Here is a 14,167-nt window from a genome sequence, read left to right as displayed (position 1 = left end):
GTTGTATGTTGATAACTTGATATTAAAATTAAATTGGAAAAATGCAATGAGCAGATTTATTATTGAAGAGGCAAATATACAGAAGCATAATTAATTCAGAATGGAAACTGAACAACTAACAATCAACTGCCGTTGTATGTGTTAATAATAATATCGAATATTACAGTAGATATGTTGTAATATAATAATACTATAAGAGTATTATAATATTCCAACACTTTCTTCACAGTATTTGTCAAATACATTTATAAGGATATTCATGTGTGCTGGTTAGATAAGGCCACCTATTTTTGTAACTTGCATGCAGTCATTGAGGTCCAATGAATTTATCTCCACTTCAGTCTGTAATTTTCTTCCTGTGAGTGAGGCTCTTGTGAACAAGGTGAGTATACATGTAGGAACTTACTATGATATAGATAACTACAAGAGAGATCCATGGCCACTATGGCAAATGTATGTCTTGACTCATTTCTTCTGCCACCTCTTTCTCTATACAAGGGACCTCTTTTTACTTCTGTTATTGAATTATTGCTATGATGCATCTTTACAATTGAAGCATTGCTAGATCATTAATTAGGCTGAGAAAATGCTTGAAACCTGGCTATAATTGTTTTTACGTAGAGAAATTTGAACGAAAGTCTAATGACTTCTGTTAGAAGATATATAATTGAAGCTCTACATTTGCAACCCTGACAAAAATTAAATCTGAAAACTTGTTGAGAAATTAAATTATAAAAATACGAAACTGCTAAAAAATCATAAATGGAATTGTTCCTTATATAGATAAGAAAAAATTAGTCATGAAATTGATAAAAGAGGATAAGTAACAATTTTGGAAGCTGGAAGGAAAAAAAAAATTGCTGCTGATGGAAAGTAATTCAGGTAGTAAATAGATGGGAAACTTTTTGTAGCTCCAAGGAAACATGTTTTTGACAACTGTGCAATCTTTCCCTTTACAAAAGGACCAACTTTTTTGCTTTTATAATTGTGACAATGGATGTTTGTTGCCACTTTTACGTTTTGTTTTATTGTTTTAGGGGTTTATTAACGTTCCAAATGCTTTTATTAAAGTTAAAAAAACATTTTCTATTTAAAAAAAAGATGAATGATGCAGATAGAGAGTTGGATGCAATTGGGCACAGGTGGGATGCCTGAGCACAGCAAACACACGACCTTGTTGCCCAGGTATCCTATGGGTATGTTCTAGACATACCCACAGTTTGGGAAAGTAGGACTATGCCTTGTGTATCTTGTGGGCAAACCTTAGCCCACTCTTGAATCTGTATGTCCGTTCCTATATCAAGTGCCAAACAAGACGTTTCCAGTACCATGGTTTAAACCTTAAATATCAACTTGGGAATTAGGCTTGTTATTGACATAACTCTGGAAAGGATCAAGCGGTTCCAGTCCACCTAATGTCTCATTACTATCATTTAGGTCTGTTGGCTGCCGTTGCACCAAAAGATTGACCTGTTAATGACCAGTATAACCACTTTGACTTATACAAGCATAGGAGGCGGTTAAGCCATGTCAGGAACCACCGCTACGTTGTACAACACAAGGAGATCAAGTGCACACACCTTGCAACAACCCCCCCTGGAGTGCATGCGCGAGGTTCAAACCTGTGATCTCGTCTCTGATACCAATTGTTGGTTGCCATTGCACCAAAAGATTGACCTGTTAATGCCTGATACAACCACTTGACTTATACAAGCACAAAAGTCGATTAAGCCATGCACGAACTACTACTGTGCTGCATAGCACAAGGAGTAGAAGTGCACACACCTTGCAACAGGTCTTCTCTGAGAGCCAATTGGAGCAATATATCTGCAAGATTGAATACTGGAATTAGTAGGAATTGTTAAATAATTCTCAAAATTTTCTTTTTGAATTCAGGAGGCACTAATCATTTGGCATTGCCAAAACCATCATACCACCAACTTGACCATTCTCAATTCATTTATTTTCTGAGAAAATAAGGTTATTAGTGACAAGTCAAAGACCTGTGTGCTTTACATATGTTTGTGTCTTTTATTGCCATAAGATTTCAATTTGCCTGTCCAATCTGTACACCAACTTTAGCTTTTACATCTTATCATTTGCCACAAATAAAAAATATGAAAATGAAGGTTTATAATTTGTCAAAGGTAATAAAATGAGCTTTGGGAAATTGATTTAGGAAGTTTAATATCCTTGGTTTGTGTGTGATCAAACAGGATGGAGAAGAAAACTTCCTACCGTGAATGCAATGTGGATACATTGTCAACAAATCTGATTTCAGCTGCTAATTAGTTTGCTCTAATAATGCTTTGTTGAATAATAAATGTTGTTATAACTTATAACCAATATAGTCTTAGTATGTAATTCTATGATGTACAACGGCCATAGGCGAAAAACAACTCTATATATTATTTTGTTATAGCCAAGGATATTTTGGTTTCATATTTATGGTGAGGAGTGGCTGTATGCCAAACGACTCCCATGTATTTTTGATTAATTGGTTGTAAGAAATGAGCTATAAAAACTATATAAAGTTCAACATAAGAAGGGATGCATGATCTGCACAAGTATATTCTATCTAAAAGAAATAACAGTCCAGTTGAATTTTCAAGAATTTGTAGAAAGAGTCACCTTGTGGAACATGAGGATGGTCCATTCTCTTCAAGTGCTGGTGGTGTTATTTTCTATAGTTTTATTTTATGCTATTGATGTGAGATTGTAATTTGTAAAATTTCTGGATTGGTTTCAATACGAGAAGTGTGATACTGGTAATAGTAGTTTGTATGACTCACTAAAGCAGTGTCCATTGGAATAATGAGATTGGAGTCACCAAAGGAAAAGACTTTCAAATTTAGAGATTGGAATCACTAAACCAGTGTCCTTTGACCATATTCTTGAAAGACCTGAACCATTGATGAAACATGGACTTCATTTTGCCCTTCGTTCATGACATATTGTTAGCCAGTTAGGATTTTATGAATACAAACATCTCTCCTATCATTTTTGTGCAAGCTTGTTGATATTAGTTTTTGTGATCAATGAGGATGGGTATGACATCATAATTGGGTTAAAATTCAGAAAATGGTAAGCAGATTCTGCACTTAATAAATGAATCAGTAAACTGAAATGTTAGTGAAAACTGCAGTCTTCTGAGTACGTTACCTTGCAAAATAAATTTGCTGATTACAAAAGCCAACAAATAAGATGGAATAAAATTATATGACTTGCTTTCTGAATATTCTGAATACTATAGATTTTATCATATTGTCTTACAAAAGTGATTGCTAATGGTCATTACATAAATCTGCTGTCTTTGGATTCACAAAAACAGAGCTAAAGTGCTAATTAAAACTGGAGCCTTGTCATGCTTTCCATCTCTTAAAAACCAGACTAGAAAAAATGGGTCCTACATACCCACAATTAAAAAACAAAATAAAAACAGAAATAAAACAATTTCAAAAATGTCGAAGAGTAGAGCAGACACCACCTAAACATAGGAAAGCTAATGTTAAATATTAATTCCCAAATTGGGAAAAACCATCACTAAATAAAGGTACACAACTATTGCAGTTTACTTTAGTAAGTGTGGGATGTCCCAGTGCCCAAGTTCAAGACTAACAGCTTTTACGCCAGCTGGAGAGAGCATCAGGTGAGAGATTCAGAAATTAACACAAAACGGAAACCGACACTTAACAAAGGTCTTATTGATGGACCTATAATTTGCACGGGCTTGGAGAAGTAAATTTATGAATCTCTGTTATATATTACAATTTTTATATGGTTCTAAATATGTTTTTGATTATCATCATTGAACACAAAGTGATCTATTAAAGGACTGATATTTTTTGGATCAGTAGATGCTTATTTTGATTTACATGATATATTTTTCTCTCAGAAAGTGTGGCAATAATAATGACTAGTCATTCCCTAACAAACTTAAGGATTTTTCCAATCAGATTTTGTATTGAAATTGCTTATTATTCTAATTGTCAATCAGTTTATGATTATAATTGTTAATCAAACTTGGGAGTGCCTGCATTTCTATTGATCAATTTGTTTTTGTGAGTTCAGTTTGCCTTTTTCAGATTGATTTTGTTGATGTTTTATAGCTCCAGTCAGATAAATACCGAGTCAAAACTAGTGAAAATATGTATATATATTTAGTATATATGAACTGGGTATACATATACTAAATTCATACATACATACATACATATATATATAATTGTCGTTATATTAATGACATAATAATGAATAGACATGTCTCCCCTTCGCTCATCCTCAATATAAATGCAAGAGAGATTGCTGCCATTGGAATGCACAAAAAATATAGTCATAGCTATTACATTTGCAGCAATCTTTATTCCTCAGCAGATTTTTTTTAAAAAAACAAACTTTTTTTTTTGTGAATTGTTGACTGATATTAAGAACTTTATTGATTTTTAAGCTGATTCTCCATTCATGTTTTGATTAAATGGATGCATCATGATCATTATCACCCCCACTTTCCAAAGGGTAGATAATACATCAGAATTGATTTAAAAAAATATATCTGGGCTTATAAATTTTTCTACATCAGAAATTTGGTGATGCAATGATTCCTCGTTTTCGTTGAAAATTCTATTAACAGTATCATGGGCTCTAATGTCCAATGGTTGATTCTTGCTGGTTTCATGTTCTAGGTCCATGTGGCATATTTGTTTATGGTCTCGTGTCATTAAAAATGTAGTCTGGTTTCAGTACCATGTGACTGTAGTTGAAGGTACATGGGTGTATCTAACGTGTCAAGGGCCAGGTACTTTATGTTATATAGGTATGTAGTTGACATATAATTAGCTTAAGGGGCTTTCTAATGAATGGTTCATAAGGCACAACACTTGGTGAAGGTTTTGCAAATGGGGTTGCAAGCTTTGGGTTTAACTATGGAGGAAACTCTGTAGTTAAGCGCGCTCAAGCTGGAGTAGTACTGGGATGGGTGACCTCCCGGGAAGTCTCGGTGCTTCACCCCTGTGAGCATCACCTAGATCCAATGAGTGCTAAGTGTTCCATTTATTCTCATGAGAGATGGATTCATGTTGAATCACTACTCATGGAACATGGGTCATCGAGTTTGACTCAAAAATCACACAGTTAAATCCTGATATTCATATCACAATTTGACTAGCTGTGGAAATTATCTCCTACTTATCAATTGATGAGCTTAAGGGGCTTTCTAATGAATGGTTCATAAGGCACAACACTTGGTGAAGGTTTTGCAAATGGGGTTGCAAGCTTTGGGTTTAACTATGGAGGAAACTCTGTAGTTAAGCGCGCTCAGGCTGGAGTAGTACTGGGATGGGTGACCTCCCGGGAAGTCCCGGTGCTTCACCCCTGTGAGCATCACCTAGATCCAATGAGTGCTAAGTGTTCCATTTATTCTCATGAGAGATGGATTCATGTTGAATCACTACTCATGAAACATGGGTCATCGAGTTTGACTCAAAAATCACACAGTTAAATCCTGATATTCATATCACAATATAATTAGCTTTCATACGAATAGTTATGCAATTCTTTTTGGGATTAATTAATAATAATGATATACATGTGCAACAGTTCTCAAAGATGCAATGAAGGATGAGTATAAAGTGTACAAGTAAAAATACTGTACCTCATGTCAATTTAATATTTGCACATATTTAACTCATAATGATCAATTCTAGAAGTGTGGACTGAAAAGTAAGTTGTCTTGGTTGTGGTTGGAGTTAGAGGTAGATATCCAAATACTTGATCAATAATTTAAAAATGGAAAGATGAATGCAATAGGGTTCTTTTCTCTGTGTCTTGGCAGACTTTGTGTTTTTAGGATTTGAATAATGAGATTTCGATCCCTTCCATGCAGTTAGAAATGTCGAGTACTTAATTTTTCCTGATGATGATTTTTGTTGCTTCTTTCAAGCTATACATTTATCAAGTATTTCCATTTGCATTATGGAAGGAGTTCACACTTTTTGTTTTCCATTTCTTAGGATCTCTCTTTTTCTTTATAGTTCACATTCTTTTTCCTCTTTTTAAATTGTGTTCAAAGTTATAAACCTAAGAGCTCCCTCTCTTAAACACTGAGGGCAATCATCTACTTGATGGTGATCTTGTCACGCCTACAAATTTCATGGTGATCGTCTAGTATCTGTTGTTCATAGTGTAATTTATGTTCTAATGGGGTTTGGGGATGTTTCCTTGGAGGGATGAGAAAATGTGTTTCAAGGATAGGGGTTCTTGGGTCCTAAGTTTGGCAATGCCAGAGGGATGGTGATAGGGGAGTGCTGCTGAGATAATGATAATACATATAGTATTACTATTAGCACATGAAACATTAGTAATAGTATTAAAGAAATAAACATGTATATTATAATAACTAGAGTCTAGTAGTAGTATTCAAATGACAAATGTCAAGATAAAAAAATATGAATATAGAATATCGACATTGCAACAACAATTTTCAATATTTTAAATTCTATATTTCACAATTGTATTAATCATGATTGAATCTTCATTAAAATAACAATCAGGCTAATCAAGTTATCAAGATTCGACAATGTTAAAGCTTAAAACTTCAAAAACAAAATACAAAATAGTAAATAGCAAGGTTGTGCAGGGACGGGGGTACTTGGGGTACGGGTATGGGTACGGGTACGGGAACAACTATTTCTCATAATATGGGACGGGGGTACTTGGGTATGTCAAGCTTTATTTTTAATTATACTTTTATATTTATAGAAAATCTGAAATTATGAGTCATGACAATGGTTTTCCAAAATAAGAATAATGATAAAGCTTGCAAATGTAATGTATTGTTTTCAATTTCAGATTTGCAATATGTTTGTCATAATAATATATGATAAACTTTTAGATGCATAATAGAGAAGGTAGAATTTTAACATGAACAAGAATATCATAAATCATATGACAATGACATATTGCAAATGATAAACGTTTGGCTTGAACAATGATAAAGTTTATAGTTAATCAATATCGTATCAAAGTTTCAAATTGATTAGGTATTGAATTAAGCTTGATAAACAAGAAGCTACTTTGCACAAACAAAATATCGAAAAGTAATAATTAGGAATCTTAATCAAGGTCCTTAGCTATGATGCTCTCGATCGAGTACCTGGTACTTGGGATACGTGTAACCAGTATTTGGGTACATGCAACCTTGGTAAATAGTAAATACTAGAAGTCGAGAGTAATGATTCGAATCATCCCCAAGCTCCTTGTCTATCTCCTCAATGTCTTGATCAATTAAACTATTGGATCCCACAAGTTCATCCATTCCAATAACAACCACCTCGCCTTTGTAGCATCGTCATCAATTTGTCTGGGCTTTGAGCTTCCTTTGGCTGTTGGACCCCCCTTGTATGTAGAAGTGTTGTGGTCAATAAGATGTAATGCACTATGTACTTCCACAATCTTCTTGCCCTTCTAGAAGTAAGCTTGTTCCTCTTTTAATATTTTATTATCTTTGAAAACAACTTAGGGTTGTATGTTTATAGTTTATTTAACTTATTTTTTATTTTTATTTTTATTATTTTTCACCTTTTCAGAGGAAAATGCCTAAAAGTTTCTTTGATGTCTAGGGACTTTGGGGCATCTCAAAGATTTTCCAACACCCCCTTTTAAGAAAATGTTTCTTTTTGGCTTGAAATCAAGAGAAATATGTACGAGTTGATAGAGAAACATGGTGGAGGTGGGGTGCAATGGAGAGATGTTTTGGAGGCATCCTCTTGTCCTCGTCGAAGAAACTCGTGTTTTTTTTCTTTGTTGTTTATTGGGTGGTACTTCCCTGTGGGACACTTGGTGTAAGTGGAAGCTTAAGTTTGCTTTTGTTTCTAGGTCTCAAATGTCATCTTGAAAATGTTAAGATATAAATAAAGCTTAAGTTTACAAGCTTAACATATTGCATAATTCGGGTCTCACTACTGAGATTGACTGCAACCTTGAATTATGATAATTGGTTAAAATATTTAATGGTTTGGTCTGATAAAGCTCAAAACAGGTGAGCAGGCATCTTGAAAAATTTCTAACAGAAAATTTAGACTACAAAAGCATAGTTACAAACCTCATTTGTGCTTCAAGGTAGTTATGAATTATTTGGAAAGTGTCGTAATATTCACATTACATGAGTTAATGGATATTTTAGATTTCCTTTGGTCAACAGAAGGAAAAAAATAGCAATTTTGATAATTTGGAGGTGAATTGTCAACAAGTTTGGATGTTGCTATTATGGTTCACTCGAACTTAAAATGTTTGCTTGGCTAGCAAAGACGAGTAGGATGGCATAGTAGACTAGGACCTTGCCTCTCTTAAATTTTCTTGGCATTTCCCAAAAGTCTTGGGTAAGCCACTATGGACTCAAAAGAACTAAATTTTCAAATAAACAATTCCTACGGTTGTGCTTGGTGCTTTCTCTACTTTCCACTTTTATGTCTAAAAGCAAAGTGTTGGAGTGATCAACTCCACTGCCAAGACTTGCAACTTGCAAAACAATCTTCACAAAAGAGATATCATAGTTCACCAGGAGATGATAATTGATATTGAGATGAATTACAAATGTACATAAGCTTGCTTATATAGGCCAGGCAGGAGAGAATGAGGGTTACAAAAAGTGCCATGTGGCCAAATGAAATGTAAGGTTAGGTAGGATTTGGTAAACTCAACTACTTGACAACCATATGGCACAAATAATAATGTAATCTAGGAAATAATAAATGCCAACTAAACTAAGGTTGGACTTAAGGTATGGTATAATTTACTCCCCCTTGAGTGCTACTTAGGGAGTAACTTATTATGCAATATGAGCAAGATGCAAGATGAGTCCTGAAAACTAGGCCATTTTAGTTACCATGTACAATGCAAATGCATGAAAGAAGTAATGAATTCTCACATAGACTGAGAAAAGGAGAAAACCATATGGCAGAAAACTCACTTTCGAAAGAGAGAAACAAACAAGATGCATTGATGAAGGACTCAATCACAACACCCTAGGACTACATACATAATGTATACAACACAAGCAATGACCCCCCCATATGAAGGAAGAAAGGAGACAACATAGTCCCTTCATAATGAAAAAACTCTAATGTTGATGGAGGATTCTTGTAAGCAAAAGACAACCCAATGCTTACAAGCAACATATTTTTCATTTGGAAGAAACAAAGTCCATTGAACAGCGAAGAAGCCATGCCATGTCCATTTGAAAGGAGGAAGGAAGTCTCCAACTAGTAATCTCTCAAAAGTAAGCAGGAATCTCCAAGCACAAATAAGCCTCCACATACTCATGATCAAATTTATCCAAGGAATGCAATGAAGCAAGTGGATGAGGAAACTGATCAATATCAATCTCCAGAGACAGAAGTATCCAAATCTGTGTTGAAACTGTCATCAAATAGGAGAGACAACCCCTCAAGTAGGTATCACGAATTTGCAAGACGAGACTCGACAAACAAGTTCGAAATTCCTGCCAAATGCTCATCCCCATAGCATGATCTGGAACAGAATGATCAACCTTGATGAGCAGAAGCAATCTCAAACTCAAAAGAAGTAGGATGTGATGGAGGAGGAAGCCAACACTAGGCTCAAGAACTCCAAGGCTTGAATGACCAAATTTCTCCTCACTAGCATAATTCACCCTAGGTGGAGAGGTATGAAAATGGAGATACAGATGAGGGTGGTGGTATATTGTGCTTTTGAAGAAGGTGAGAGCTCATCAATCTTCTTAATATAACATTTATGGTCATCTTGTCCTTGTTTCTTGCAATATGCACATCTGATCTTTTTGGATAATTGCTCTTGATATGAGGTCTCGGACTTGGGAGTCGGTTGTGAAGGAGGATCCTTTTCTCTCATTAGATTTAGTATCTTTATCCCATTTCTTGCCCTTGCCACTAGATGCCTTACGGTGTGGGTCCTTTGCATGAAGTGCTTGAGATTGTGGAGGCATCGATGTGCCCATTTGTGCCAGCTTTGCTTGTTTCCTTGTGAGCTGTGCTGCAAAACCATCAAGAGAAGGCATTTTGCATGCACTATCTAGAGCATCTATAGTAGCATAAAATGAAGAAGCAAATACTGAATAATCCAGACCAAGTTTAGAGAGAATAGGAAGAATTAACTAGGCATCATATTTTGTACACACATTCAACCAACTACTTGCGATGAGAATTTAGTTTGGTGAATAAGTCCTCGATACGATCAAAATTTCTAGTGTCAAGGCTCATTAGTTCATTCTCCAATTGAAACTTCATCTTATCTCTCTTACCAGAGTGATCCTCCAAGATGGCCCAAATCTGATTGGGATGTGTACAAGATGCAACATGATAGTGAAGATAAGGAGAAATGGACAAATAAAGAGTACCAAGAGCTTCATCTCTTCTGTTAAGCCATAATCTCTTTTCTACAACACTTAGTAGGGGTTCAGGATCTTGACTAAATGTGATTCTATACAACTTCGATGTTAACAAAAACAGCTCCATTTGTGATTTCCAGTGATGATAATTCTATGGAGTTACAACTTTTGACCAATCCATGATCAAACAAGAGAATGCAGCAAATATACTTAACAATATAGCCAATCAACTCCTTTATATGCGCCAAATCCAACGTGCAACTTCAAGGGGAAAATACCTCAACGACCATGAAGTTGGTGAAAAGAGCTTTTTGATGATATATGATGTGCCAAAATGGACTCTGGATGCAAAAGTTGTGTTAGTTTGGAAAAAAGGGCTGTAAAAGGCACTTTTGGAGACCAAATACAAGCTCCTGGTTCTACTATTTGACCATCAAGGCAGTGAGGGCAAGCAAAAAAGCTTCTTCAGGCTGTGAGCAAGACAGGAAGGCACAATTAAGTGGTGGATATCCATGGCACAGAGAGTCTCCACAATCCACCTCAAATGGCAGCTTTAAGGCAAACAAACTCCTGGGCTCAAGATGCTTTACAAAAGAATCAGCACATTGCAGCTTATAAAGTATTCAACACAAGAGGAATACGAGATTAAAGTTCCCTTCATTATATCACTGCCTGAGAACTAACACAGCTTATTGATATAGCTGCAAGTGGTGAGTAGTGAACAACCAAGCATGAAAGCCGTGGGCAAGGGAAACATACCTGCCAAAAGAATAATGCTACACACCTTTAATTTTTGCTGCTTCAGATCAGAATTCAAATGAAGGTTGATTCTTTTGCAAGTCAGATAACTAGAATGGCTTCTCGCGGTGCCTGATCTCATGGATATAAGCCAATCCAAGGACATGAAATCACAAAGAAAAATATGAAGTGTACCCCTGATTGAACTGCTAGCCACAAATCTCTCAAAGATCTCCAAGTCACTACACACGGTCAATGCAAACCTCCTTGCAAGCAACAAGTAAAAAAGATTTGGCAAGATGATGCAGTGCCTGCCAATGCCAATAAATATGATGCCCTGCATAAAGATGTCACCAAGAAATGCAAACAACGCCAATAAATACAATGCCCTGCATAAAGATGTCACCAAGTAATGCAAAGACCCCTGCCAATTTTGAATGGTAGAGAGTCCGATAAAGATTATATCGACCGCAGATAAATACAAAGGGCACCAATCAGAATTAATAGAAGTGCTAATAGAAACAAGAAGGTAAAGCCAACAATATCGCTGATCTAGACAATGCGCAGACATATTTAGATCCCACGCAAGAGAGCAAATCGATTTTGTCCAATGATAGGGACAAATTAATTGACAAACAGAATGCCCTTTTCTGGAAATAATTAGACCTTGATCAAACACTGTTAAAGGCTTCCCAAATATGGAAGGAGATGCAGACCGGAAGCTTTTTGTTGGGGTGATCAGCTCCATGGCGAGGATCTGCAACCTGTGAAGCAATCTTCATGGGATAAATAATTTTTCAATAGAAGAATGAGAATGAAGGGCACAAAAGGTGTCATGTGGCCAAATAAAATGTAAGGTTAGGGAGGAGTAGGTAAAACTCAAATACCTGACAACTATATGGCACAAATAATTATGTAATCTAGGAAATGATAATTGTCAACTAACATAAGATTGGATTTCAGTCACCAGTAAAGATAAATTACTCCAACACAGAGAACTTCAACGTTGAAAGCTTCAATAACTTTATCTTTCCTAGCTGTTTCAGTGCTCCATGTCTAACATGGACTACTTGTAAGATCCTCTTCAATAGTACGGTCATTATAAGGTGTAAGCTTGGTTTGCTTTAGGTACAACTTGATGATCAGCATTGTATGCAGCTTCTAACCTACTTAAATTATACACTAGCGTATTATGATTTTCTGTTGATATGTTTTTAGTAATCATCTCTTGTTCTGCTAATAAATAAAAAACAGTAAGTTGTAAAATTAATGGTTTCCTTTTAACAAATGGCATAAAAAAGCTTCCTTGTCTTATTCCAATGGCTTTTATATTTGCAGTACACAACTTTTGTTTGGAAATCCACTTATATTCTGACTTCATTTTCCTTATTACATTCCAGTAGAGTAATATTCCAGTACTATTCAGTAATTGATACAAAATTACCATGAATCTTAACTGTTGCCTTGTTAGTAACTTTGAAGCTGTTGTTGCAGGTTCAAGTAAGAAACATGAGGATATTCTACCCAGCTCTTTGACAACAGATCAATTGACCAATGTTTTAGGGTAAAGCACAAGCGAGTACATATTTCACCATTTAGAACTTATTACTGCGAATAAAGAACTCCCCAGTCAGGATTTGTAAGAAATTGAATCTCGGCGATCTTCATTTTCTCCTGAACATTATGACATTTTATATCTAAAATGTGTTTTATGTAAGATTTCTTACACGAGTTGGTATAAACTGCGAGTTTGGGAGCTATCATTTGAGTTCATTGTAAATTAGTTGTTTTCCATATGGAGTAGGAAAATGGAAGATTTTCTCAAAACATGTTTCTGTTAACTGTTAAAAAACTAAGAGAGAATTAATGATTTTATGGAGGACATGATTCATCCGGATGGTAAAAACTGTTTGTTAATATTGATAATGTTAAAAGATTAACATTAACTAATCTAGAAGTTTCTAGCAGATTCACTGAATTGTAGATTTATATTGACAGTGTTACATTTAATGCTAGATAGAAAGACAGATTAAGGTGAAAAATGGAATCCATGTTACAATCTTTGGTTTGTATTTGTTTTTTAAATTATCAGATTTCTTTGAAACCACTAATAAGCCATTGTCAAATTTTATTTAATGACGAGTTAAAGATAAAAGAGAAGTAGGTTATAAACCATAATATTAATTTCCATCTTTTATACATAAGATGCGTCCATAACTCTCTATAAACCTTTTTCAAGAGTTATGTATAACAGGAGGATTCTAGAATTAACCACCAAAGCAACAAATTTCTTGAGATCTATTTAGTTTCATTTTCAATAATATATCTGATTTATTTAGCCATAGTTTTCTGAAGGAAGCATGAATATGAATTTGCTTTCACTTGAGAAGAACATTGCAAGGCAACATTGATTGGGAATATCGTGTCTATGCTATTGGCTTCTTTTGAGAATGTTCTTGTGCATTGGAAAGACAAAAATGCTCCATTTTTAGGCCTCAATGCCTTGGGGTTGCCCAAGATTTTTTAATATCTTCAGTGCCTGTTTGGCAATGAGAATTAGAGTGGAATAGGCTTTTCCTAATTTTTAAAAATTTATATTTTCTGTTTGGGTGCCGCCACTAGGAATTAGGAATACGAATATATATGCCAATTTTACCTCAAAAATGGGCATTTGCTATTCCACCAAAAGAGGTGGAATTGGAATATATATTCCTGTTTTAACTTTTATTTTTTCACAAAATATAATCTATCGGGTCCGTGAAATTTTTGCCTTCAAATTTGGTTGCTCATTCATCCCGCGCAACTCCATTTTTTGTTTCTAGTTCGTGAAATTTAGGTGCTCAACTTGGGCCATGTCCATTGTTTTGCATAACTTGTGCTAGTCTAAGCTGTTTTGTAGTGTGTGCTCGTCGGCTTAGCTATTTTGAGGAGTGTGCTCGATGGTTTAGTTGTTTTGCAGAGGTGCATTTCTTCCTCCGTGGGTTTAGCAAGTACATTCTTCTAGGTAATGTTTTCCATTCCAAAACCTTGTTTGTGTTCTTCCCGTTT

At 35.2% G+C, this 14,167-nt stretch overlaps 1 protein-coding gene across 2 annotated transcripts in view; it reads left to right on the top strand.

Moving 5' to 3' along the window:
* TSC10A (NAD(P)-binding Rossmann-fold superfamily protein) overlaps positions 1 to 13,025 on the top strand; it is a 42,474-nt gene extending 29,449 nt beyond the window's left edge. The window contains exon 4 of one of the 2 annotated variants that reach the window (XM_089802265.1): positions 12,614 to 13,025. In XM_089802265.1, coding sequence (XP_089658391.1) covers positions 12,614 to 12,623 — 10 coding nt within the window. In that variant the 3' untranslated portion in view covers positions 12,624 to 13,025. Of the gene's footprint in view, positions 1 to 2,216; positions 2,615 to 12,613 lie in introns of those variants that run through there. The other variant, XM_089802264.1, reaches the window with a different exon arrangement.
* The last annotated feature ends 1,142 nt before the right edge of the window (positions 13,026 to 14,167 follow it).

This window comes from Cupressus sempervirens, chromosome 9 (genome assembly GCF_028749045.1).
Source record: "Cupressus sempervirens isolate cs-2001-9-10 chromosome 9, ASM2874904v1, whole genome shotgun sequence".
Taxonomy (NCBI): Eukaryota; Viridiplantae; Streptophyta; class Pinopsida; order Cupressales; family Cupressaceae; genus Cupressus; species Cupressus sempervirens.
This window is presented reverse-complemented; position numbering and strand designations above follow the sequence as displayed.